Source organism: Sphaerodactylus townsendi, linkage group LG01 (assembly GCF_021028975.2).
Source record: "Sphaerodactylus townsendi isolate TG3544 linkage group LG01, MPM_Stown_v2.3, whole genome shotgun sequence".
Lineage (NCBI taxonomy): Eukaryota > Metazoa > Chordata > Lepidosauria > Squamata > Sphaerodactylidae > Sphaerodactylus > Sphaerodactylus townsendi.
Window position 1 is genome coordinate 11,874,202 of NC_059425.1, and position 26,021 is coordinate 11,900,222.

Sequence of the window (26,021 nt, forward strand, 5' to 3'; positions counted from 1 at the left end):
GGTTGTGTTTCTGTCTGTCAGACATATGGAGTGGAAGACCCAGAACTTCCAGATGCCTCTTCCCGGTTTTGGCAAAACGCTTTTTGTGCGACAGTTTGCAGAAAAGAGAAAAATTTAAATGCACATTCTTGAGATACGCCTACATTTTTAATAAAATAAATAAATAAAGCTAATACAACCGGTGAAGCTTTCTCCCGTCGCCTCCTCTCGCAGCCCCCCCCCCCCCCGCCTTCTTGTAAGTTGGCTGCCTTGTCCAGCAGGAGACCATGAGTGTTTGAACAGCCGCCTGCTTGGGCTGGAGTTCAACAAGGGAGGCTTTCCCTAACCGGCTCGCCGGTGAAAGCTGCACCTGTTGAATTTCTGCTTTTCCGCTTCGTGCAGCCCAGCGGAGAGGGACGTGCCTCGGCAGTTGTGCCTTTAACCAGCAGTTCCAAATTCCAGATGTTTCTGATTATCTCCAGGGGCCGAGTAGAGGGGCGTGGCCAAATGCTGACGTCACCCGACCGAGCAGCTGTGAAAGTTTCTCGGAGGTCAGTTGGCAACTGGTTTCAGTTGCCAAGAGATACGCGGTGCGCATGCGCAGGGGAAATAATTCGGTAAACGGGTTTTAGTGAGGCGGAACTGGTTATTGCTCGTATCTTTGCTTAGAGGATCTCCCGGTAAACACGAGAACCCCCCCCCCCGTTCTGGCCAAACAACAACCTTGCAAAGCAGGCCCAGCTAAGTGGTGAATGGTCATCTGGAAAAGTGCTTAGGCTTAGGATATGAATTCAAAATCTCTTTCGAAGCCAGCCCACCTGGCTTTTCTTTTTCTCAGCTAGCGGGTGGAAGGCAACAGGTGGTGCTTTTGAGGGCCTGGAACGATACGGAGGAGAGTGAGCTTCACCGGTGTAATGGCTGTCTGCCTGTAGCAGTAACGAAGTATTGGATGGGGGAGATGGTTAAAGCTAAGGCAAGAAGAAGTGCTAGCGCCGGGCAGGGAGAAAGAAGCGGTATCTCGGTTTCCGGGTCTGAATTTGCAGGTGATAGTCAGCAGTCCACCAGGTGCAGCTTTTCCAGGCTCAGATGGGGAAGCTGCCCGTTTAATTGCTGGCTGCCGCGCAACTGTTAGAATACACAGAAACGTATCAGGTAAGAAACGGGGAAGCCTATCCTAAAAGAAAGGCGGAGGAATTAGGAGCGGCAAGTGCAGACGGGAATTCACCAGGTGGCGGTTTACCTGACTGCTTCGTCAGCTTGATAGCTACCTCTGCATAAGTGAAGGGGGGAGGGGCTGCTGCAATGTTGATACAGGAGCACATTCCCCAGCAGCAGCTTCACCAGTTTAACAACAGCCTATTCATAGCCCTGGACGCTTGGCACCACTGAGAGGCGTCGGGGCGGGGCAAGGGGGAGGGGTGCGCGGACAGCCAGTAATGCGCCCGGTGATGTTTCCCTTAGCATAAGCGAAGGGGGGGAGGGGCTTCTGGAATGTTTATACGTGACAGGTACACATTCCCCAGGAGCTGCTTTTGTTAGAGGGACTACCCTGACGGGGCCAGCATCACCGGTTTAACAGCGGCTTATTGATAGGCCTGGACGCTTGGGAGGCGGGGTGCGCGGGCGGGCGGCCGGCCACGCCACCGGTGAAGTTTCCCGCCCCGGAGACACGAGAGAGAGGCTCTCCCGGTGCGACGTCTGCCTGCGGCGGCGCCGCCCCAGCAGGGGCAGGCTGATGGGCCGGCCCGGAGTACGGGGAGGGCGGTGCACCCTGGCAGCGTGCTGCAGGAAAGACCAGCCATTACAGAGTCCGGCCGGTTCGAGGAGCGACTGCTCTCCCCTGCTCCGCCGCCGGAGCCGCGTCCCCAGCCGGCCAGGCAGCCCACCTCCCTCCGTCCCCGAGCGCCGCCACCCCCGGCCGGGCAGGCGGCTCAGGGGGCTCCATGGAGCCGGGCAGCAGCGGCAGCCCCGGAGCAGCCAAGCGGGGCAGAGGTGAGCAGCGGCAGGCGCGCCCGGGGCCAAAGAGGGGTACGCGGACCCCGGGGCAAGCCAGCGGAGGGGCGCGCGTGGCTGGGCGCAGAAGCGGGGTAACTTACCCCGGGAAGGAAGGGGAGGGGGCTGGTCCGGGGAGGGGGGCGGCGCGGGGTTCCCCCTCCCACCCCGCTTCTCCAAGGAGGAGAGTCCGGAGGGAAGTTGGCCAAGTGGAAGGAAAAGGGGGGGGGTGTCTAAAGAGAGGTCGGTCCCAAAGGCAAAGGGGATACTTGGTCCCAAGGAGGGCCAGTGCACAAGGGTCTGCCCTAGAGGAGGTGTCACTCCGGATTGTTCAAGGGTCTTTTACTCCGGATCGTTCAGGGGTCTGCCTTGGAGGAGGTGTCACTCCGGATTGTTACAAAGAGGGGGGAATAATCTATAAAGAGTGTGGGGTTTGGGGGACCAAATGCCACTCCAGCTGCTGAAGGAGCCCTGGCCACCCCAAGGGGGAGTTTTCTGGGAGGAATTTAGAAGGGGCTTCTCTGGTGCCGGGATCGTGGCCACACAGCCTGCCCCCCACCCCCCAGAAAATATCTTGGGTATCTCGAAGCGCTCTCAGGTGTCCATTCTTTGAGAAGGTATCCTTTTATTTACACCCGATACTTTGCATTTGGCACTGGATGTTTTATTTATTTGTTGTCGCTTGACAAGTTTGCTTGTGTGTGTTTTGACTTTCTGGTGGGGGGGGTTGTTAAAATGTGGTAATCTATTTCCTCCCCCCATGGTGGGTGGGTTTGTTCCTATGTTCAGTGGAACATCCCTGCAATGCATTGCCGAAGGATTTGACCCCAAAAGGGGGTACACTCTTGTGTTGGAGGGGGGGGTTAGCCCCTCTAAGGCCTTTTTTTGACTGGTCTGCTTACTTCTTTTCTCTTTGACCTTCTGGAGAGTGTGCAGTGGTTAGAGGTGACCAACTTTAAACTGGGGAACCGGGTTCGAGTCCCCACTCCTTCACAGGAGTAGTGGACTCTAATCTGGAGAAGTGGGTTTGCTTCCCTGCTCCTCCACATGAAGCCTGCTGGGTGACCTTGGGCCAGCCACCATTCTCTCAGAACTCTCTCAGCCCCCCCCCTCCTCCCCACCTCGCAAGGTGTCTGTTGTGAGGAAGGGAACAGGATTATACGCTGCTTTGAGACTCCTTAAAGATAGAGGAAAAAGTGGGGTGTAAAAACCCAATTCTTCTTCCCTGCCCCCTGGACTTGTGGTTATAAAACTTGATTTCCCTGGGGGGGGGAGTATAGCCCCCCACCCCCCCCAATGGACTCACAAAGGGAGGGGGTGTGTGCCTCAGTTTCTTTATTGTACTGTTTCTCTGTGTTCCTGGAAATGCACCTAAATCCAGAGGTTCGTTTTGACCATTCACAAAGTGAGCGGGGTGGTTACCCCACTGAGGGGGTTGGACTAGATGGCCCTTGGGGTCTCTTCCCACAATGATTCTATGAGGGCAAGGAAGCGAGTCAGTCTGTGGTCGCTTTTGGTGGGAGTGTGAACAGAAGTGGATTGAAACTGGGGGGAAGCTGGACTTGTTGGAGATACACAAAACGTGAACTTTTAAAAAATAAATTACAAAACCGAGTAGGCTTTGCATGGGACTGGTGGGCCACTGTGAGTGGCAGAGAGCTGGACTAGATGGACTCTGGTCTGATCCAGCTGGCTTGCTGTTATGTTCTTATGACTTGTGGGTGGCCACAGTACCCTGTGTGAGACCCATCGTGGAGTGGTGGGCGTAGTGTAGACCCAGCGTGGTGTAGTGCTTAGGAGCAGCAGACTGTAATCTGGAGAACTGGGTTGGATTCCCTTTGGTTCCACGTGAGTAGAGGACTCCAGTCTAAAGACCCAGGTTCGAATCCCCCCCCGGCCACAAAATTGGCCGGGTGACCTGGGGAGAGGGGCACATGCTCCGCCTAATTTACCTCACAGGGTTGTTGTGAGAGTCAAATGGAGGGACGATGTGAAGCTACTTTCAGTCCCAACTGGGGAGAAATGAAGTGAGTAAATGTCACCCGTGTTCTGTGGCCACTGGGTTTCTTAAGGGTGAATATTTACTCTGGCATGTTCTCTCCCCTGCCCACTGGCTTCTGCCACACAGGGGTGAGGGGGTGGGGATGGTGAATATGGCTGGTGAGAAAGACTGTCCCCTTCGGCCCCAGCCTCAGATGGTATGCTCCATGGGGCAGAGACCTCATTGCCCTCTACGACTCTGCAAACTGCAGCATGTCATGCTAAGCAAATGTTCCCCAAAGGGGGGGTAGTCCTGGGGTGGGGGTGAGTTTGTAACTCCTGTTCTCGGTTGCTTGGACAGATCTCCAGGCCAAAGACCCGCCATCCTGTAAGATCTTCATAGCAGAGGCTCAGAGGTGGAGCCCCCACTTGACAGGCACAAGGTCCCGGGTTCCGCTCCTGGCATCTCCACTTAGATGTTGTGAAAGGCCTCCTGCTGAGACCCTGGAGAGCGGCTGCCGGCCCGAGTAGTCGATGCCGACCTTGGCAGACCCAGAGTCTTCGATAGAAGGTAGATGTGTGTGTGTTCCTCTCTCCTGCTTGGAAGCTGAAATATCCCCATATCCCCCCCCCCCCCACCCCCAAACTCCTACCAGCAGATTCTCGCAGTCTCTCTCCTCCCTCCCAGCCCTCTGGTTTTGCCTTTCTGCCCCCTCTCGGGGTTGTTGACAAAACCTGACTGCTGCTGCCGAAAGCCCCAATTAAGCAATTTGCATGGCGGTTACAGCCGAGCGGCAATTTCGACAAAGCGCCTTTGCGCTCTCCGCAGAGAGAGATGCTATCTCTGGGAAGCAGGGAGCGCTTTCCAACGCCGCCCGGCCAGTTTCTCCGTGCCTGCCCGGGTTTCGTTTGCTGGCGTTGCTCTCTCTAATGAGCACCTTCTCCCGGGAAGGAGGTGCTTTTTGCAAGGCCAGCTGGGCTCTGGCCCCTTTGGGGCAACAGGCCGCCCCGGGCGCAGCCCAGGCGGGAAGTCCTCTCTCCTTTCCACACAGGGAGATGATCTTCTGCCAGTTCTTTTGACATCCACTTGCGAGGAGTTGTGGTTGCAACTGATTTATTGGCGTCGCTTCTATTCTGCCTTTTTCCCGCGCGCAGAAGGTGAATGTCATCTTCTGGTTTTTTCCGTCACAACAACCCTGCGAGGTGGATCGGGCTAGAGCTGCTTTTTTCCCTTTGCTTTCTGTAGGCTCTTGATGGAGTTGGGCTGAAACACTACTTCCCTTTACTTTCACAACAACCCTCTTGATTGTCCGGACTCAGAGCACTGCTTTCCTTTTTGCAGCAAATATGGTTAGGTCAGACTAAGAACACTGCTTTCCCTTACACTTTCTAGCAACCCTGCAAGGTGGATCGAGACTGAGAACACTGCTCATACTGCTTTCACAACAAACCTCTTGAGTGATGATGCGAGACCTGAGAACACTGCTTTCCCTTTTACTTTCACAACAACCCTGCGAGGTGGATCGGGCTGAGAACACTGCTTTCCCTTTTACTTTCACAACAAACCTGCGCGGTGGGTTGGGCTGAGAACACTGCTTTCCCTTTTACTTTCACAACAAACCTGCGAGGTGGATCGGGCTGAGAACACTGCTTTCCCTTTTACTTTCACAACAACCCTGCGAGGTGGATCGGGCTGAGAACCTAACTGCCACCTACAACAAACCTGCGCGTGGTGATGGACTTGAGAACGCAACCGCGCACTTTCTGTAACAATATAGGGTGGATCAGGACTTGAAACACTGCTTTCAACACACTTTCACATGGAAGCCTGCGCGCTACGATTGAGTTGAGCTAAGAACACTGCTTTCCCTTTTACTTTCACAACAACCCTGCGAGGTGGATCGGGCTGAGAACACTGCTTTCCCTTTTACTTTCACAACCCTGCGAGGTGGGTCGGGCGGAGACTGGCTCCAAGATTTGTTGGCTTCGTTTCTACCCTGCCATTTTACCCCACACGGAAGGTGAACGTCGCTTTCCTTTTTATTTTCACAACAACCCTGCGAGGTGGGTCAGACTGAGACCGGCTCCAAGATTTTTCAGCTGTGTTTCTGCTCCACCCTTCTTTCCAAAGTGGCTTACGTCGTCTTCCTCTGGTCCATTTTATTCTGAGAACAACCCTGCGAGGTAGGGCTAGTCTGAGACTGGGCCAGGATCACCCAGCCGGCTTCCGCGGCAGAGCTGGACTTCCAACCTAGGGCTCACAGATCCTAGTGTGTCACTACCCACTACCTAACCTTCGTTATAAGCGAGGGGGAAATACTCTGTTTATGCTCAGAGTCTGGTCTCCTTTTTTATGACTCTAGCCGATCCACCCGCTTAGCGTTTTGACCTGCACCAACGTTCGCTAGGCCTCGATTCCAGTTAATTTCCCAGTTTCACGTCTCCATTTCCTTTCTCCAAGTTGTCGCGTTCTGCAGACCCCTTCATCGAGTGAGGTTTAAGAGAGAGAAAAGTTGTTTTGTGCCCCGTCTTTCACTCCTCTTGTCTGCTTCCGGTATAAAATTCCAGGCAGATTGGAAGTGGGACGTTTTTGAAGCATTTATTTATATCCCCGTGCCCTCCCTGACTGGTATTCCAAGGGGTGTTTAGAATTTTCCCCTTCTTTATTCTCTCACCACAGAATCCTTCACAATCTTTTGCGGGAAGTTGAGGCGGGGTTGTCCTAATAAAATATAATTCCGTGGAGCCGTTTCCAAAACGTGCAGCTTTCGTTGTAACCCACCCTGAAACTGTTGTAAAGGGTGCGTTGGGGGAATCTAAATAATGAAAGCGGCCCTCTGATCATGTGCAGAGTGTTCCACCATTGGCTGGCTTCGGCTGACCTCTTACCTGGAAGCACTCTCATTTTAAAAATTAACTGTGTGGGCAGACTGGTTGGAGAAACCTATTTCACCCCTCGAATGCTTTCAATTCTCATTCATGGACCCTGATTCTATTTTGATCTTTCCTCCAGCTTTCGGTGAACCACGGCACTGCTGCTAAAATGCCCAAGTTCTCACTGCTTGGATAGACGGTCCCTGTTAAAAGCAGTTGTACAGGAAAAAAATTGTCCAGAATAAAATAATTCGGGATCTTTTTTTTCCCCCCTGCCATCTTTTCGGTAGCAGTATGCGTGGCGCTGAATCTGGGCTGCCATCAGGTTTTGCTCTGCGTAGCCAGCTGCCCGCACTAAGCCTCACACGGAGCAGTAGATCTGACTGGCAGCGCAATCCAGAGCTGAGGCAGACTGGGACGGCGCTGCTTGAGCACCACTCCGCCTGCTCTACTGGGCTGTCGCAGTGTATCTCCGCTGGCAGCTCTGCCGGTGTATGGGGGTCTGGAGGCTGACTTAGGTCAGCCGTGCCCCCCAGAACGCTGGCATAGCTGTGGCAGGTGTGCAAGCGCCGGTGCGAAGCCTGGTGTCCTGGGGTGCCGCAACGGCCGGGCACTGGCAGATTTGCCCCTCTGCTGGCATAAGTGCCCCGGAGAGGGCATTTACCTGGCAGAAAGCTGGTACTGCCTCCAGAGTGGGTTCACCCCCCCCACACACAGATTGTGTTGTTAGTCCCTCTTAACCTTTCCTGTTTCTTTTTTCTTTATTTCAAAGAACCAGCCAGTATATTGCGAGCGCCTGGCCTGCTTCGTGCTCCTCTCTGGGGGTCTGTGGCTCTATCACACACGCACATACACACACACACCCCGGATGCTTGTGCATCTCCTATCTGGCGGCCAAGTGCCTTCCCCGGGCCTAACCTTGCCACCTTCCCGCCCTCTGCAGGCCTTTCTCTTGTAAGCAAAACACTTTATTTTTAACCACCGGGATTGAGCTAATATCGTTAATGCTCTGTTCTGGGCTCCGCAAAGCCAGCTGATCACTCTCGGGTGTGACGTGCGGCTCCTTCTTAAGCCCCTGTAATCCCTCGCTCACCCCCACACACACACACCGTCCCCATCATGCCCCCGTAGCTCACGCGAGCCGCTGAGTGGGGTTGTGGGCATGAGGCCGAGGAGAAACCAAGAGGATCAGACGGTGTTTTTTAGAAAAGTTGGTCCTGTTTGCTGTTCATGTACAAATTTCAGGACCGGGAAGGGCCGTGGCTCAGTGGTAGAACATTTGATCCACGTGCCGAAGATCTCAAGTTCAAATCCGCAGCATCTCCAGTTGACAGGATCAGGTGGCAGGTAATGTGAAAGACATCTGCCCAAGAACCTGGAGAGCGACTTCCAGCCTGAGTAGACAGTACTAACTTTGATTCATCAAGAGTGTGATTTAACATAGAACTGGCTTTGTGTGACCGGGTGTGGCTTTTTGGCTCAGTGGCTTTTGATGGACCGACATTATCTAAGTGATGAATTAGAACCTTACTTTGCATGCAAAGAGGGTCCCGGGTTCAAGTTCTGGCATGTCTCCGGTAGAATGGGACCAGACGCAATTGATGTGAAAGACCTTCTGCCGATACTCTGAAGAACAGCTGCTGGTCACAAAATGAATTTCCACAGGGAGAAATGTTAGGATACTGCGCTTAGGCAGAAAAAAATGAAATGCACCAATATAGGATGGGTGACACCTGGCTTGACAACACTACATGCGAAAGGGATCTGGGAGTCTTAGTAGACCACAAACTGAACATGAGTCATAAGTGTGATGCGGCAGCCAAGAAAGCCAATGCAATTTTGGGCTGTATCAATAGGAGCATGGTGTCAAGATCAAGGGATGTAATTGTACCTCTCTGTTCTTCACTGGTTTGACCTCACCTGGAATATTGTGTACAGTTCTGGGCCCCGCAATTCAAGAAGGATATTGACAAGCTGGAACGGGTCCAGAAGAGGGCAACAAAAACGGTAAAAGGTCTGGAGTCCATGCCCTACACAGAGAGGCTTAGGGAGCTGGGTATGTTTAGTCTGGAGAAAACGTAGGTTAGGGGGAGACACGATAGCTATGTTTGAATATGTGAAGGGAGTCATGTTGAAGAGGGAGCAAGCTTGTTTTCTGCGGCCTCAGAGATGAGGACACAGGGCGATTCCGCACAGGAGTAAAATAGGTTCAACCCAGTTCCTAGAAGAATTGCACAACCTAATTCCAAGCTGCATTCATGTTCATCCACTACCAGCCAACTTGATCCCAGCTTGGAGGGTGGAATCATCATATTGCTCTTTAAGCGCTCCGTTCCGATTAGCTACTATTCCTACAGCCATGTTCCGTCTATCCCCATACACGTTATAAAAAAAACTGCCACAGGAATGGAGAGACGAAGGTGCCGTTTTTTGATTGGCCAGCTGTACGCATGCCCGAAACACTCAGCTGTGATTGACTGAATGGGGGACTCCTGGCACCAGAGATTCCGCACTTTACTGGAATCGAGCTGAGTTCAAGCATGGTTCCCTGAAAAAGTAGTAGTTCCCAACTGGAGTCAGAAATTTGACCGCTACACGGGGTGAAGCTGGTACAAAACCACGTCGATCCCAGTGGTTGTGCAGAGCACTTAGGTCGAACGTAGCTCGAACTTAGGTTGATAACCCAAGTGCGGAATCGACCACAGAGTAATGGATTCAAGGTGCAGGAAAAGAGATTCCAACTAAACAGGAAGAAAGCTCTGACTGTCAGGGCTGTCTGACAGCGGAATTCACTGCTTCGGAGAGTGGTGGAGTCTCCTCCTTTGGAGGTTTTTAAACAGAGGCTGGATGAACATATGTTGGGAGTTCTTTGAGTGTGTGTTCCTTCATTGCAGGGGGTTGGACCCGATGGCCCTTGTGATCTCTTCCAACTCTATGATTCTGTGAGTAGACAGTATGGACCTTGATGAAGCAGAGGTGTCATTCAGTATCAGGCAGTTTTTTCACGTAATCGTGCCGCCGAGGCACGGCGAAACGTGTCGATTTCTACCCGAATAGCAAGCCTTGAGAACCAGGCCTTGAAAATGCGGCGGGAGAAAAAGAGAGGGAGTCTCTCCGACCCATGTCTTCTCCATCTGCAAGGAATGACTTCTCGCTGCTTGCGGGCAGCCCGGTTTGAAACGGGAGGGGGGGGGGGTCTGAAAAGGCGCCGCCGAACTGGTCCTTCAGATTCCACCCCCCGGAACTACGACATCTATCATGTTCGCCTTGCGTCTTCGGAAGATGCATTTGGTCCCACTCTTCTCCCTCCCGCTCCTGGCGGGTCATCTCCGCGAGTCTTTTGTGGCTGGGCAGCCGGTGGCCGCCGAGACCGGTTTCCAGGGCGTGAACTGGACACTGTCGCCACTGGGAAATGCCACTGGGTATCTGCAGAGCGCTCGTGCGTACGGCGCTGAGGTTGTTCAAACAGTGGGGAACATGGTACTGCGGCTATGCGTGGATCTAACGTGGGGGTTATTCGTCTCCCCCTATTGCCCACCAAGGGCACTTTGCTCTTCCAGTAGTAGCTGTCTGTTGTTCTCTGGTCCCAAGGACATTCGGCTAGCCCAGGGGTCTGCAACCTGCGTCTCTCCAGATGTTCGTGGACTACAAATCCCATCAGCCCCTGCCAGCAAGAGCCAGGACCATCCCGACCTGGTGAAACTCCCTACACAGTGGTGGCGAACCTTTGGCATTCCAGATGTTATGGACTACAATTCCCATCAGCCCCTACAATTGGCCATGCTGGCAGGGGCTGATGGGAATTGTAGTCCATAACATCTGGAGTGCCAAAGGTTCGCCACCACGGTCCTATGGTCCTACCACATGATGTCAGGGCCCTGCAGGATCCTAGTCAGTTCTTCAGGGCTTGCAAGACCGAGATGTTCAACAGGGCCTTTGGGTCCGTTCCATCTCATTGGCCTCCTGGTTTTGTCCCCTCTCCCCACCCCTCCACCCCCGATCCTGATAGCGAAGAGGCTGGTTGGACCTATGATGGAACGAGGGCTGATGGTGAATTTTTAGGTTGCATAGGGGTCCTTTACGGATAGCCTGATTTGTCGCGTTCAAGGACATCGTGAGCTGCATTTTAAAGTTTTGATGTTTAAATGTTTCGGTTCTGGCTCTCTGATGTCTATGAACTGATGTTCTTGAGTTATATCGGTGAGCAGCCCCGAGGCCGGCCTTAGCTAGGAAAAGGTGGGGTATGAAATTTATTGAAAGAAATGGAAAAGAAAATAAATAAGCCTTGCGTCGATGACTTGTGTTTTGAAGTTTCAACGTTTGAACGTAGCAGATACGGCATTCTGCTTTATGTGAATCGATGTTCTGGGATTTGTTGTGTGTGAATTTTATCCGGCCGGGTATCATCTGAGAGGTGCAGGATATTGGGAATTTTAATGCAATGAGTGGGGAACTTTTTTCACCTGCATCCACCCTATGAGGCTGCCCAGGAAAAGTAGGAAAAAATGCCCCAAACCAAGAGAAATTCAGCACTAAAACAGGAAGAGTTAAAGCCGGTAGAAATCAGTCCTGCAGAAAACCGCAGGTTCAGTCAAAGTGGTTTTGATATTTTAAAAAGTCTTGATCGGTTTTTAATAGTTCAGCCCTTGGTGGGAGGGGCTTGCAAATCCTGGATAAAGGTAGTCTGGGTCATTATTGACCCATGGAGTGACATCACGGCACAACAGCGTGGTGTCGTGGTGAAGAGCAGGTGGGCTCTAATCTGGAGAGCTGGGTTTGATTCCTCTCCCCTCCACATGAGCGGCGGACTTTTATCTGGTGAACCGGATTTGTTTCCCCACTCCTCCACATGAAGCCTGCTGGGTGACCTTGGGCCGGTGACAGTTCTCTCTGAGCTCTCCCAGCCCCACCTACCCCACAAGGTATCTGCCTTGGGGAGAAGAAGGGGAAAGGAGTTGGTGAGCCACCTTGAGTCTCCTTGCAGGAGAGAATGGCATGGGTATACATCCAAACCCTTCTTCTTCCTAATATTATAAGCCATGGTGTAAAATTGTGCCCAAAACCACGGCAGATGTACAACTGCTGTTTCCCTGAAAATAAGAGCTATCCCGAAAATAAGCCCTAGCGTGATTTTTTGGGATTTTTGGAGGATGCTTGAAATATAAGCCCTACTCCAAAAATAAGCCCTAGTTACAGATTCCCCGGTGCAGCTGATCTGGTCATGTGGAGGGTGCAAAATCATGGGGGGAAAAATAAGACATCCCCTGAAAATAAGTCCTAATGCATCTTTTGGAGCAAAAATATAAGACCCTGTCTTATATTAAGGAGCAGCAGTGGCGTAGGAGGTTAAGAGCTCGTGTATCTAATCTGGAGGAACCGGGTTTGATTCCCAGCTCTGCCGCCTGAGCTGTGGAGGCTTATCTGGGGAATTCAGATTAGCCTGTGCACTCCCACACACGCCCAGCTGGGTGACCTTGGGCTAGTCACAGCTTCTGGGGGGGGGGGGTGGGGGGGGGGGGGGGTGGGGGGGGGGGGGGGTGGGGGGGGGGGGGGGTGGGGGGGGGGGGGGGTGGGGGGGGGGGGGGGTGGGGGGGGGGGGGGGTGGGGGGGGGGGGGGGTGGGGGGGGGGGGGGGTGGGGGGGGGGGGGGGTGGGGGGGGGGGGGGGTGGGGGGGGGGGGGGGTGGGGGGGGGGGGGGGTGGGGGGGGGGGGGGGTGGGGGGGGGGGGGGGTGGGGGGGGGGGGGGGTGGGGGGGGGGGGGGGTGGGGGGGGGGGGGGGTGGGGGGGGGGGGGGGTGGGGGGGGGGGGGGGTGGGGGGGGGGGGGGGTGGGGGGGGGGGGGGGTGGGGGGGGGGGGGGGTGGGGGGGGGGGGGGGTGGGGGGGGGGGGGGGTGGGGGGGGGGGGGGGTGGGGGGGGGGGGGGGTGGGGGGGGGGGGGGGTGGGGGGGGGGGGGGGTGGGGGGGGGGGGGGGTGGGGGGGGGGGGGGGTGGGGGGGGGGGGGGGTGGGGGGGGGGGGGGGTGGGGGGGGGGGGGGGTGGGGGGGGGGGGGGGTGGGGGGGGGGGGGGGTGGGGGGGGGGGGGGGTGGGGGGGGGGGGGGGTGGGGGGGGGGGGGGGTGGGGGGGGGGGGGGGTGGGGGGGGGGGGGGGTGGGGGGGGGGGGGGGTGGGGGGGGGGGGGGGTGGGGGGGGGGGGGGGTGGGGGGGGGGGGGGGTGGGGGGGGGGGGGGGTGGGGGGGGGGGGGGGTGGGGGGGGGGGGGGGTGGGGGGGGGGGGGGGTGGGGGGGGGGGGGGGTGGGGGGGGGGGGGGGTGGGGGGGGGGGGGGGTGGGGGGGGGGGGGGGTGGGGGGGGGGGGGGGTGGGGGGGGGGGGGGGTGGGGGGGGGGGGGGGTGGGGGGGGGGGGGGGTGGGGGGGGGGGGGGGTGGGGGGGGGGGGGGGTGGGGGGGGGGGGGGGTGGGGGGGGGGGGGGGTGGGGGGGGGGGGGGGTGGGGGGGGGGGGGGGTGGGGGGGGGGGGGGGTGGGGGGGGGGGGGGGTGGGGGGGGGGGGGGGTGGGGGGGGGGGGGGGTGGGGGGGGGGGGGGGTGGGGGGGGGGGGGGGTGGGGGGGGGGGGGGGTGGGGGGGGGGGGGGGTGGGGGGGGGGGGGGGTGGGGGGGGGGGGGGGTGGGGGGGGGGGGGGGTGGGGGGGGGGGGGGGTGGGGGGGGGGGGGGGTGGGGGGGGGGGGGGGTGGGGGGGGGGGGGGGTGGGGGGGGGGGGGGGTGGGGGGGGGGGGGGGTGGGGGGGGGGGGGGGTGGGGGGGGGGGGGGGTGGGGGGGGGGGGGGGTGGGGGGGGGGGGGGGTGGGGGGGGGGGGGGGTGGGGGGGGGGGGGGGTGGGGGGGGGGGGGGGTGGGGGGGGGGGGGGGTGGGGGGGGGGGGGGGTGGGGGGGGGGGGGGGTGGGGGGGGGGGGGGGTGGGGGGGGGGGGGGGTGGGGGGGGGGGGGGGTGGGGGGGGGGGGGGGTGGGGGGGGGGGGGGGTGGGGGGGGGGGGGGGTGGGGGGGGGGGGGGGTGGGGGGGGGGGGGGGTGGGGGGGGGGGGGGGTGGGGGGGGGGGGGGGTGGGGGGGGGGGGGGGTGGGGGGGGGGGGGGGTGGGGGGGGGGGGGGGTGGGGGGGGGGGGGGGTGGGGGGGGGGGGGGGTGGGGGGGGGGGGGGGTGGGGGGGGGGGGGGGTGGGGGGGGGGGGGGGTGGGGGGGGGGGGGGGTGGGGGGGGGGGGGGGTGGGGGGGGGGGGGGGTGGGGGGGGGGGGGGGTGGGGGGGGGGGGGGGTGGGGGGGGGGGGGGGTGGGGGGGGGGGGGGGTGGGGGGGGGGGGGGGTGGGGGGGGGGGGGGGTGGGGGGGGGGGGGGGTGGGGGGGGGGGGGGGTGGGGGGGGGGGGGGGTGGGGGGGGGGGGGGGTGGGGGGGGGGGGGGGTGGGGGGGGGGGGGGGTGGGGGGGGGGGGGGGTGGGGGGGGGGGGGGGTGGGGGGGGGGGGGGGTGGGGGGGGGGGGGGGTGGGGGGGGGGGGGGGTGGGGGGGGGGGGGGGTGGGGGGGGGGGGGGGTGGGGGGGGGGGGGGGTGGGGGGGGGGGGGGGTGGGGGGGGGGGGGGGTGGGGGGGGGGGGGGGTGGGGGGGGGGGGGGGTGGGGGGGGGGGGGGGTGGGGGGGGGGGGGGGTGGGGGGGGGGGGGGGTGGGGGGGGGGGGGGGTGGGGGGGGGGGGGGGTGGGGGGGGGGGGGGGTGGGGGGGGGGGGGGGTGGGGGGGGGGGGGGGTGGGGGGGGGGGGGGGTGGGGGGGGGGGGGGGTGGGGGGGGGGGGGGGTGGGGGGGGGGGGGGGTGGGGGGGGGGGGGGGTGGGGGGGGGGGGGGGTGGGGGGGGGGGGGGGTGGGGGGGGGGGGGGGTGGGGGGGGGGGGGGGTGGGGGGGGGGGGGGGTGGGGGGGGGGGGGGGTGGGGGGGGGGGGGGGTGGGGGGGGGGGGGGGTGGGGGGGGGGGGGGGTGGGGGGGGGGGGGGGTGGGGGGGGGGGGGGGTGGGGGGGGGGGGGGGTGGGGGGGGGGGGGGGTGGGGGGGGGGGGGGGTGGGGGGGGGGGGGGGTGGGGGGGGGGGGGGGTGGGGGGGGGGGGGGGTGGGGGGGGGGGGGGGTGGGGGGGGGGGGGGGTGGGGGGGGGGGGGGGTGGGGGGGGGGGGGGGTGGGGGGGGGGGGGGGTGGGGGGGGGGGGGGGTGGGGGGGGGGGGGGGTGGGGGGGGGGGGGGGTGGGGGGGGGGGGGGGTGGGGGGGGGGGGGGGTGGGGGGGGGGGGGGGTGGGGGGGGGGGGGGGTGGGGGGGGGGGGGGGTGGGGGGGGGGGGGGGTGGGGGGGGGGGGGGGTGGGGGGGGGGGGGGGTGGGGGGGGGGGGGGGTGGGGGGGGGGGGGGGTGGGGGGGGGGGGGGGTGGGGGGGGGGGGGGGTGGGGGGGGGGGGGGGTGGGGGGGGGGGGGGGTGGGGGGGGGGGGGGGTGGGGGGGGGGGGGGGTGGGGGGGGGGGGGGGTGGGGGGGGGGGGGGGTGGGGGGGGGGGGGGGTGGGGGGGGGGGGGGGTGGGGGGGGGGGGGGGTGGGGGGGGGGGGGGGTGGGGGGGGGGGGGGGTGGGGGGGGGGGGGGGTGGGGGGGGGGGGGGGTGGGGGGGGGGGGGGGTGGGGGGGGGGGGGGGTGGGGGGGGGGGGGGGTGGGGGGGGGGGGGGGTGGGGGGGGGGGGGGGTGGGGGGGGGGGGGGGTGGGGGGGGGGGGGGGTGGGGGGGGGGGGGGGTGGGGGGGGGGGGGGGTGGGGGGGGGGGGGGGTGGGGGGGGGGGGGGGTGGGGGGGGGGGGGGGTGGGGGGGGGGGGGGGTGGGGGGGGGGGGGGGTGGGGGGGGGGGGGGGTGGGGGGGGGGGGGGGTGGGGGGGGGGGGGGGTGGGGGGGGGGGGGGGTGGGGGGGGGGGGGGGTGGGGGGGGGGGGGGGTGGGGGGGGGGGGGGGTGGGGGGGGGGGGGGGTGGGGGGGGGGGGGGGTGGGGGGGGGGGGGGGTGGGGGGGGGGGGGGGTGGGGGGGGGGGGGGGTGGGGGGGGGGGGGGGTGGGGGGGGGGGGGGGTGGGGGGGGGGGGGGGTGGGGGGGGGGGGGGGTGGGGGGGGGGGGGGGTGGGGGGGGGGGGGGGTGGGGGGGGGGGGGGGTGGGGGGGGGGGGGGGTGGGGGGGGGGGGGGGTGGGGGGGGGGGGGGGTGGGGGGGGGGGGGGGTGGGGGGGGGGGGGGGTGGGGGGGGGGGGGGGTGGGGGGGGGGGGGGGTGGGGGGGGGGGGGGGTGGGGGGGGGGGGGGGTGGGGGGGGGGGGGGGTGGGGGGGGGGGGGGGTGGGGGGGGGGGGGGGTGGGGGGGGGGGGGGGTGGGGGGGGGGGGGGGTGGGGGGGGGGGGGGGTGGGGGGGGGGGGGGGTGGGGGGGGGGGGGGGTGGGGGGGGGGGGGGGTGGGGGGGGGGGGGGGTGGGGGGGGGGGGGGGTGGGGGGGGGGGGGGGTGGGGGGGGGGGGGGGTGGGGGGGGGGGGGGGTGGGGGGGGGGGGGGGTGGGGGGGGGGGGGGGTGGGGGGGGGGGGGGGTGGGGGGGGGGGGGGGTGGGGGGGGGGGGGGGTGGGGGGGGGGGGGGGTGGGGGGGGGGGGGGGTGGGGGGGGGGGGGGGTGGGGGGGGGGGGGGGTGGGGGGGGGGGGGGGTGGGGGGGGGGGGGGGTGGGGGGGGGGGGGGGTGGGGGGGGGGGGGGGTGGGGGGGGGGGGGGGTGGGGGGGGGGGGGGGTGGGGGGGGGGGGGGGTGGGGGGGGGGGGGGGTGGGGGGGGGGGGGGGTGGGGGGGGGGGGGGGTGGGGGGGGGGGGGGGTGGGGGGGGGGGGGGGTGGGGGGGGGGGGGGGTGGGGGGGGGGGGGGGTGGGGGGGGGGGGGGGTGGGGGGGGGGGGGGGTGGGGGGGGGGGGGGGTGGGGGGGGGGGGGGGTGGGGGGGGGGGGGGGTGGGGGGGGGGGGGGGTGGGGGGGGGGGGGGGTGGGGGGGGGGGGGGGTGGGGGGGGGGGGGGGTGGGGGGGGGGGGGGGTGGGGGGGGGGGGGGGTGGGGGGGGGGGGGGGTGGGGGGGGGGGGGGGTGGGGGGGGGGGGGGGTGGGGGGGGGGGGGGGTGGGGGGGGGGGGGGGTGGGGGGGGGGGGGGGTGGGGGGGGGGGGGGGTGGGGGGGGGGGGGGGTGGGGGGGGGGGGGGGTGGGGGGGGGGGGGGGTGGGGGGGGGGGGGGGTGGGGGGGGGGGGGGGTGGGGGGGGGGGGGGGTGGGGGGGGGGGGGGGTGGGGGGGGGGGGGGGTGGGGGGGGGGGGGGGTGGGGGGGGGGGGGGGTGGGGGGGGGGGGGGGTGGGGGGGGGGGGGGGTGGGGGGGGGGGGGGGTGGGGGGGGGGGGGGGTGGGGGGGGGGGGGGGTGGGGGGGGGGGGGGGTGGGGGGGGGGGGGGGTGGGGGGGGGGGGGGGTGGGGGGGGGGGGGGGTGGGGGGGGGGGGGGGTGGGGGGGGGGGGGGGTGGGGGGGGGGGGGGGTGGGGGGGGGGGGGGGTGGGGGGGGGGGGGGGTGGGGGGGGGGGGGGGTGGGGGGGGGGGGGGGTGGGGGGGGGGGGGGGTGGGGGGGGGGGGGGGTGGGGGGGGGGGGGGGTGGGGGGGGGGGGGGGTGGGGGGGGGGGGGGGTGGGGGGGGGGGGGGGTGGGGGGGGGGGGGGGTGGGGGGGGGGGGGGGTGGGGGGGGGGGGGGGTGGGGGGGGGGGGGGGTGGGGGGGGGGGGGGGTGGGGGGGGGGGGGGGTGGGGGGGGGGGGGGGTGGGGGGGGGGGGGGGTGGGGGGGGGGGGGGGTGGGGGGGGGGGGGGGTGGGGGGGGGGGGGGGTGGGGGGGGGGGGGGGTGGGGGGGGGGGGGGGTGGGGGGGGGGGGGGGTGGGGGGGGGGGGGGGTGGGGGGGGGGGGGGGTGGGGGGGGGGGGGGGTGGGGGGGGGGGGGGGTGGGGGGGGGGGGGGGTGGGGGGGGGGGGGGGTGGGGGGGGGGGGGGGTGGGGGGGGGGGGGGGTGGGGGGGGGGGGGGGTGGGGGGGGGGGGGGGTGGGGGGGGGGGGGGGTGGGGGGGGGGGGGGGTGGGGGGGGGGGGGGGTGGGGGGGGGGGGGGGTGGGGGGGGGGGGGGGTGGGGGGGGGGGGGGGTGGGGGGGGGGGGGGGTGGGGGGGGGGGGGGGTGGGGGGGGGGGGGGGTGGGGGGGGGGGGGGGTGGGGGGGGGGGGGGGTGGGGGGGGGGGGGGGTGGGGGGGGGGGGGGGTGGGGGGGGGGGGGGGTGGGGGGGGGGGGGGGTGGGGGGGGGGGGGGGTGGGGGGGGGGGGGGGTGGGGGGGGGGGGGGGTGGGGGGGGGGGGGGGTGGGGGGGGGGGGGGGTGGGGGGGGGGGGGGGTGGGGGGGGGGGGGGGTGGGGGGGGGGGGGGGTGGGGGGGGGGGGGGGTGGGGGGGGGGGGGGGTGGGGGGGGGGGGGGGTGGGGGGGGGGGGGGGTGGGGGGGGGGGGGGGTGGGGGGGGGGGGGGGTGGGGGGGGGGGGGGGTGGGGGGGGGGGGGGGTGGGGGGGGGGGGGGGTGGGGGGGGGGGGGGGTGGGGGGGGGGGGGGGTGGGGGGGGGGGGGGGTGGGGGGGGGGGGGGGTGGGGGGGGGGGGGGGTGGGGGGGGGGGGGGGTGGGGGGGGGGGGGGGTGGGGGGGGGGGGGGGTGGGGGGGGGGGGGGGTGGGGGGGGGGGGGGGTGGGGGGGGGGGGGGGTGGGGGGGGGGGGGGGTGGGGGGGGGGGGGGGTGGGGGGGGGGGGGGGTGGGGGGGGGGGGGGGTGGGGGGGGGGGGGGGTGGGGGGGGGGGGGGGTGGGGGGGGGGGGGGGTGGGGGGGGGGGGGGGTGGGGGGGGGGGGGGGTGGGGGGGGGGGGGGGTGGGGGGGGGGGGGGGTGGGGGGGGGGGGGGGTGGGGGGGGGGGGGGGTGGGGGGGGGGGGGGGTGGGGGGGGGGGGGGGTGGGGGGGGGGGGGGGTGGGGGGGGGGGGGGGTGGGGGGGGGGGGGGGTGGGGGGGGGGGGGGGTGGGGGGGGGGGGGGGTGGGGGGGGGGGGGGGTGGGGGGGGGGGGGGGTGGGGGGGGGGGGGGGTGGGGGGGGGGGGGGGTGGGGGGGGGGGGGGGTGGGGGGGGGGGGGGGTGGGGGGGGGGGGGGGTGGGGGGGGGGGGGGGTGGGGGGGGGGGGGGGTGGGGGGGGGGGGGGGTGGGGGGGGGGGGGGGTGGGGGGGGGGGGGGGTGGGGGGGGGGGGGGGTGGGGGGGGGGGGGGGTGGGGGGGGGGGGGGGTGGGGGGGGGGGGGGGTGGGGGGGGGGGGGGGTGGGGGGGGGGGGGGGTGGGGGGGGGGGGGGGTGGGGGGGGGGGGGGGTGGGGGGGGGGGGGGGTGGGGGGGGGGGGGGGTGGGGGGGGGGGGGGGTGGGGGGGGGGGGGGGTGGGGGGGGGGGGGGGTGGGGGGGGGGGGGGGTGGGGGGGGGGGGGGGTGGGGGGGGGGGGGGGTGGGGGGGGGGGGGGGTGGGGGGGGGGGGGGGTGGGGGGGGGGGGGGGTGGGGGGGGGGGGGGGTGGGGGGGGGGGGGGGTGGGGGGGGGGGGGGGTGGGGGGGGGGGGGGGTGGGGGGGGGGGGGGGTGGGGGGGGGGGGGGGTGGGGGGGGGGGGGGGTGGGGGGGGGGGGGGGTGGGGGGGGGGGGGGGTGGGGGGGGGGGGGGGTGGGGGGGGGGGGGGGTGGGGGGGGGGGGGGGTGGGGGGGGGGGGGGGTGGGGGGGGGGGGGGGTGGGGGGGGGGGGGGGTGGGGGGGGGGGGGGGTGGGGGGGGGGGGGGGTGGGGGGGGGGGGGGGTGGGGGGGGGGGGGGGTGGGGGGGGGGGGGGGTGGGGGGGGGGGGGGGTGGGGGGGGGGGGGGGTGGGGGGGGGGGGGGGTGGGGGGGGGGGGGGGTGGGGGGGGGGGGGGGTGGGGGGGGGGGGGGGTGGGGGGGGGGGGGGGTGGGGGGGGGGGGGGGTGGGGGGGGGGGGGGGTGGGGGGGGGGGGGGGTGGGGGGGGGGGGGGGTGGGGGGGGGGGGGGGTGGGGGGGGGGGGGGGTGGGGGGGGGGGGGGGTGGGGGGGGGGGGGGGTGGGGGGGGGGGGGGGTGGGGGGGGGGGGGGGTGGGGGGGGGGGGGGGTGGGGGGGGGGGGGGGTGGGGGGGGGGGGGGGTGGGGGGGGGGGGGGGTGGGGGGGGGGGGGGGTGGGGGGGGGGGGGGGTGGGGGGGGGGGGGGGTGGGGGGGGGGGGGGGTGGGGGGGGGGGGGGGTGGGGGGGGGGGGGGGTGGGGGGGGGGGGGGGTGGGGGGGGGGGGGGGTGGGGGGGGGGGGGGGTGGGGGGGGGGGGGGGTGGGGGGGGGGGGGGGTGGGGGGGGGGGGGGGTGGGGGGGGGGGGGGGTGGGGGGGGGGGGGGGTGGGGGGGGGGGGGGGTGGGGGGGGGGGGGGGTGGGGGGGGGGGGGGGTGGGGGGGGGGGGGGGTGGGGGGGGGGGGGGGTGGGGGGGGGGGGGGGTGGGGGGGGGGGGGGGTGGGGGGGGGGGGGGGTGGGGGGGGGGGGGGGTGGGGGGGGGGGGGGGTGGGGGGGGGGGGGGGTGGGGGGGGGGGGGGGTGGGGGGGGGGGGGGGTGGGGGGGGGGGGGGGTGGGGGGGGGGGGGGGTGGGGGGGGGGGGGGGTGGGGGGGGGGGGGGGTGGGGGGGGGGGGGGGTGGGGGGGGGGGGGGGTGGGGGGGGGGGGGGGTGGGGGGGGGGGGGGGTGGGGGGGGGGGGGGGTGGGGGGGGGGGGGGGTGGGGGGGGGGGGGGGTGGGGGGGGGGGGGGGTGGGGGGGGGGGGGGGTGGGGGGGGGGGGGGGTGGGGGGGGGGGGGGGTGGGGGGGGGGGGGGGTGGGGGGGGGGGGGGGTGGGGGGGGGGGGGGGTGGGGGGGGGGGGGGGTGGGGGGGGGGGGGGGTGGGGGGGGGGGGGGGTGGGGGGGGGGGGGGGTGGGGGGGGGGGGGGGTGGGGGGGGGGGGGGGTGGGGGGGGGGGGGGGTGGGGGGGGGGGGGGGTGGGGGGGGGGGGGGGTGGGGGGGGGGGGGGGTGGGGGGGGGGGGGGGTGGGGGGGGGGGGGGGTGGGGGGGGGGGGGGGTGGGGGGGGGGGGGGGTGGGGGGGGGGGGGGGTGGGGGGGGGGGGGGGTGGGGGGGGGGGGGGGTGGGGGGGGGGGGGGGTGGGGGGGGGGGGGGGTGGGGGGGGGGGGGGGTGGGGGGGGGGGGGGGTGGGGGGGGGGGGGGGTGGGGGGGGGGGGGGGTGGGGGGGGGGGGGGGTGGGGGGGGGGGGGGGTGGGGGGGGGGGGGGGTGGGGGGGGGGGGGGGTGGGGGGGGGGGGGGGTGGGGGGGGGGGGGGGTGGGGGGGGGGGGGGGTGGGGGGGGGGGGGGGTGGGGGGGGGGGGGGGTGGGGGGGGGGGGGGGTGGGGGGGGGGGGGGGTGGGGGGGGGGGGGGGTGGGGGGGGGGGGGGGTGGGGGGGGGGGGGGGTGGGGGGGGGGGGGGGTGGGGGGGGGGGGGGGTGGGGGGGGGGGGGGGTGGGGGGGGGGGGGGGTGGGGGGGGGGGGGGGTGGGGGGGGGGGGGGGTGGGGGGGGGGGGGGGTGGGGGGGGGGGGGGGTGGGGGGGGGGGGGGGTGGGGGGGGGGGGGGGTGGGGGGGGGGGGGGGTGGGGGGGGGGGGGGGTGGGGGGGGGGGGGGGTGGGGGGGGGGGGGGGTGGGGGGGGGGGGGGGTGGGGGGGGGGGGGGGTGGGGGGGGGGGGGGGTGGGGGGGGGGGGGGGTGGGGGGGGGGGGGGGTGGGGGGGGGGGGGGGTGGGGGGGGGGGGGGGTGGGGGGGGGGGGGGGTGGGGGGGGGGGGGGGTGGGGGGGGGGGGGGGTGGGGGGGGGGGGGGGTGGGGGGGGGGGGGGGTGGGGGGGGGGGGGGGTGGGGGGGGGGGGGGGTGGGGGGGGGGGGGGGTGGGGGGGGGGGGGGGTGGGGGGGGGGGGGGGTGGGGGGGGGGGGGGGTGGGGGGGGGGGGGGGTGGGGGGGGGGGGGGGTGGGGGGGGGGGGGGGTGGGGGGGGGGGGGGGTGGGGGGGGGGGGGGGTGGGGGGGGGGGGGGGTGGGGGGGGGGGGGGGTGGGGGGGGGGGGGGGTGGGGGGGGGGGGGGGTGGGGGGGGGGGGGGGTGGGGGGGGGGGGGGGTGGGGGGGGGGGGGGGTGGGGGGGGGGGGGGGTGGGGGGGGGGGGGGGTGGGGGGGGGGGGGGGTGGGGGGGGGGGGGGGTGGGGGGGGGGGGGGGGGGGGGGGGGGGTGGGTGTGGGGGGGGGGGGGGGGGGGGGGGGGGTGGGGGGGTGGGGGTGGTGTGGGGGTGGGGGTGGGGGGGGGGGGGGGTTGGTGAGTGGGAGGGGGGGGGGGGGGGGGGGGGTGGAATCCAAGTACTGACTAGGGCTGACCCTGCTTAGCTTCCAAGATCTGATGAGATCAAGCTAGTCTGGGCCATCCAGGTAGAAGTATACAGAGGTGGTTTGCCATTGCCTTCCTCTGCATGGCAACCCTTGACTTCCTTGGTGGTCTCACATCCAAAAACTGACCAGGGCCAGTTATGCTTAGTTTCTACTTTGGGAGTAGAAAGTGCCATCCAGCCAACTTATGATTTTCAAGGCAAGAGGCAAACAGAGGTGGTTTGCCATTGCCTGCCTCTGTTTAACAACCCTTGACTTCCTTGGTGGTCTCCCATCCAAGTACTGACTAGGGCTGACCCTGCTTAGCTTCCGAGATCTGATGGGATTGGACCAGTCTGGGTCATCCAGATCTGGGCATTCAGGGACCAGCAAAATTTTCTGGGGAATATGCTACCGTATGTCAAAGGTCATTTCATCAGGTGTTCAGCTGGAGGGGGAATCAGAAACTTGTCTCTGCACTGAACTTTGTTCATTTTAAGAAGAGTTGCCCCTTTCTACATCCATTGAGTGCTGTGGGAAGGGAGTGAGGTTCAGTGGTAGAACATCTGTTTGGCAGGCATAAAATCCCAAATTCAAACCCTAGCACAGTGGTAGCGAACCTTTGGCACTCCAGATGCTATGGACTATAGCCATTGCTTTCACATCCTGCATGTGAGCTCCCAAAGGCACCTGGTGGGCCACTGCGAGTAGCAGAATGCTGGACTAGATGGACTCTGGTCTGATCCAGCAGGCTAGTTCTTATGACTACAATTCCCATCAGCCCCTGCTAGCATGGCCAATTGGCCATTCTGGCAGGGGCTGATGGGAATTGTAGTCCATAACATCTGGAGTGGCAAAGGTTCGCCACCATGGCCCTAGCATCTCCAGTTGAAAGAAACAGGTGATGTGTTGGCAATACCGTAGTCTGTCTCAGAAAAAGATGTTAGTAGGGTTGTATATTCCCCCGCCACAGGACTCAACATGCCGGACCTTCTTTGTTGTAGAATGCTTCGCCTGGGTCCTAGTGTCTACCTAGCCTTTCTTCCCTTTGCAGAAGGCATGTATCGATGATAGGTGTTCTGTGAACTATAAATGCTCTTGTATCAGGGAAGGGCAATAAAGAAACGGAATAAATAAATAATATTAAATAATAAAAACTACTTGTTCAGTAATGCACAAAATAATGGTTTTGACAAAGGCAGCGCATGAAAATGAATGATCATTCTCATACTCGTGCTGGATGATATTCTGATGCGGAAGCATACAATTTTCTTAACTGCTGCATTTCAGCTGGCCATGCTAGCATCTTTTTCTGAGACAGAGTACAACCTGGGGTGGTCAAGGGTCTGATTCAGTGTAGACATCTTCGTACATACGTATGTACCCTGAGCTCAGAAACATCACTCTGTAATAAGCATCACACCATCTGGCAAAGTGAGTTTTGACTCATGAAAACTCGTGCCCTGGGAAGTTTGGCTGTCTTTAGGGTACAACTGGATTCCCATTTTATTCCGCTACTACGCACTAAGCCTTGTGACTCTCTTAGTGGTGCCGTGTGTTAACTTTGAACCAGGGGGAGATTCCTAAATAGTGTGCAAGTAAATTTGAGTTAGGTGTGGCCCGGCTTCTGAGTCCACGGGCAGGGTGGGGGGCAGGCAACATCGACTCCTGCGATCGGCGGGCAGGACGCAGTCTCTGGATTGGCCGGGCTTGCGAGTCTAGCCGCCTGCGTGGTCAGCAAAGAAGTAGTACCTTTTATTTGTTGGACTTCTGGGCTGTTACTCCAGCAACTGACTGCTGGGTCCTTAGGCTGGAGAATGCAAGCACCAGCTTTGAATTAGCACTGGTACGTGTGAATGAGAAGAGCTGTGGTGTCTTTTGCAACCCTCCTACCCCATTTTAAAGAGGGGGGTCTGAGTGTTTATTCGATATTCTGGAAGGCACCAGAACCGGCACCAGAACCTGCCCCCCCCCCCCCATGGTCTTCTATCAACTTGAAGCAGAGGCGTAGCTGGGCCAAACTGCACCCGGTGTGTAAGATATATTTTCTGCCCCCCCCGGCCCCCCCACAGCGTCCCCCCTTCCCACACTTACGTTAGTTCCTTTCCTTTTCCTAGAACTTTTTCAGGCTGAAAAAAAGGCCTATTTGCAGTTCAGGCTTAAAAACGGCCTGATGGGAACTATACTTCCCAGGAGACCTTGTGAGCCCCAAGGTCTCCTGGGAACTGTAGTTCCTCAGGCTGTTTTTAGCCTGTTCTGTGAATAGGCTTTTTTTTTTCAGCCTGAAAAAGTTCTAGGAAAAGGGAAGGAACTAAGGTAAGTGTGGGAAGGGAGGTAGAAGGGCGCCACGGGGGGCGAGGGGGAGGGGCCTGAGGGCGATTTTCCACGCCCTTCAGGCATGCGCCCGGTACATGGTGCACCCCCCATCCCCTTGTGGCTCCACCACTGACTTGAAGCCTTAACAAATTTGTGTCTGTTGCATGAAGCCGGTGTTACTAACTCATGCCAAGATTTGAATTGGGGAAGGTGATGATGGAAATCTGCTCCCTCCAATAGGAGAGGTAGTATTTCTCCTTAAATCACCTGCTGGGGAACCAGCCCAGGAAGATGCTGCGGAGGTCTTGCTGCTTGTGGGTTTCCTGGAGGCAGCTGGTCAGCTGCGGTGTGAATGGGATGCTGGACTAGGTGGGCCTTTGGTCTGACCCAGCACAAAACTTGGAAACCGAGAGTTGGATGGGATCTCAAGGGCCATCTAGTCCAACCCGCTGCACAATGCAAGACATTCACAACTACCTTCCCCACCAGTGACCCCATAGCTGTTGTTCTATCCTGATAAGCTTCAGGACTGTTGCTTCAGGATCTCGGGCGGAGAAAAGGCTTCTAAGTGCCTGCTTACCCCCAAGTGCCACGTATTCAGAGAAGGGGCGGCTGTCCAAGGGGCAGAGGCAGCCAGTGCCAGTAGGTCAAGACAGGGGTCTCTTTCATCCAAGCCTCCTAGCCACTTTTCACGCTTCTGGGGTGGCATGCCATTGCTTGGCCCCGCCGGCAGCCACAAGGAGAAAGCAGAGGGCTGGGGTGGGGCGTGTGTGTGTGTTGGGCTTTTTGCCTCTGGAGGGGAGCAGAAGGAACGGGGCGTGCCTGTGTCTGAGCCGAGGCTGTTGGGGAGCTCCGGCAGCCAACTCAGCACTGTGGAATTCTAGGAAGACTGCCACGGGAACGCTGGCTGTCGAGCGCTCCTCGCTTCCAGAAGCTTTGGCGGAAAAGCCTCTTGGCAGAACAGCGTTGCATTTGGTAGCTCCGTGTACGGGACACGGAAGGGGAGAGCTCTTGGGCCCTTCTTTCACAGGAGGCCTCGGGCTTTCACTCGGCTTAGAAGCAGGGCCTCTCTCTGCATGGGATCTTTTGCTCCCAGTGTAGGGTTTCTAAAGTTCCAGGAGGGTCTGGAGATCTTCTGGATTACAACTGATCTCCAGACTACCAAAAAACAGTTCCCCTGGGGGAAAACGGCTGCTTTGAAAGGGGGGCTCTGTGACTTGCTCCCTCCCCAACCTCCACTCTCCTCGGGCGCTGCTCCCAAAATCTGCAGGAATTTTCCCGTCTGCAGTTGGCAACCCCATCTAATGTTTCACATAGAGCTTTTAGAAGGGTTTTTGCACAACACCCTTGCAATGGAGGACAGAACGGTTATCCCT

General features: G+C 68.2%; 1 protein-coding gene across 2 annotated transcripts in view; it reads left to right on the forward strand.

The window, feature by feature from the left end:
* Positions 1 to 559: 559 nt before the first annotated feature.
* Positions 560 to 26,021, forward strand: part of RORC (RAR related orphan receptor C) — a 111,548-nt gene continuing 86,086 nt past the window's right edge. Inside the window, exon 1 of one of the 2 annotated variants that reach the window (XM_048510963.1) lies at positions 560 to 596. Coding sequence is in view for 1 of the 2 variants with exons in the window: in XM_048510953.1 (XP_048366910.1) it covers positions 1,923 to 1,971 (49 nt within the window). In the remaining variant the exon portion in view is untranslated. Of the gene's footprint in view, positions 597 to 1,848; positions 1,972 to 26,021 lie in introns of those variants that run through there. The other variant, XM_048510953.1, reaches the window with a different exon arrangement.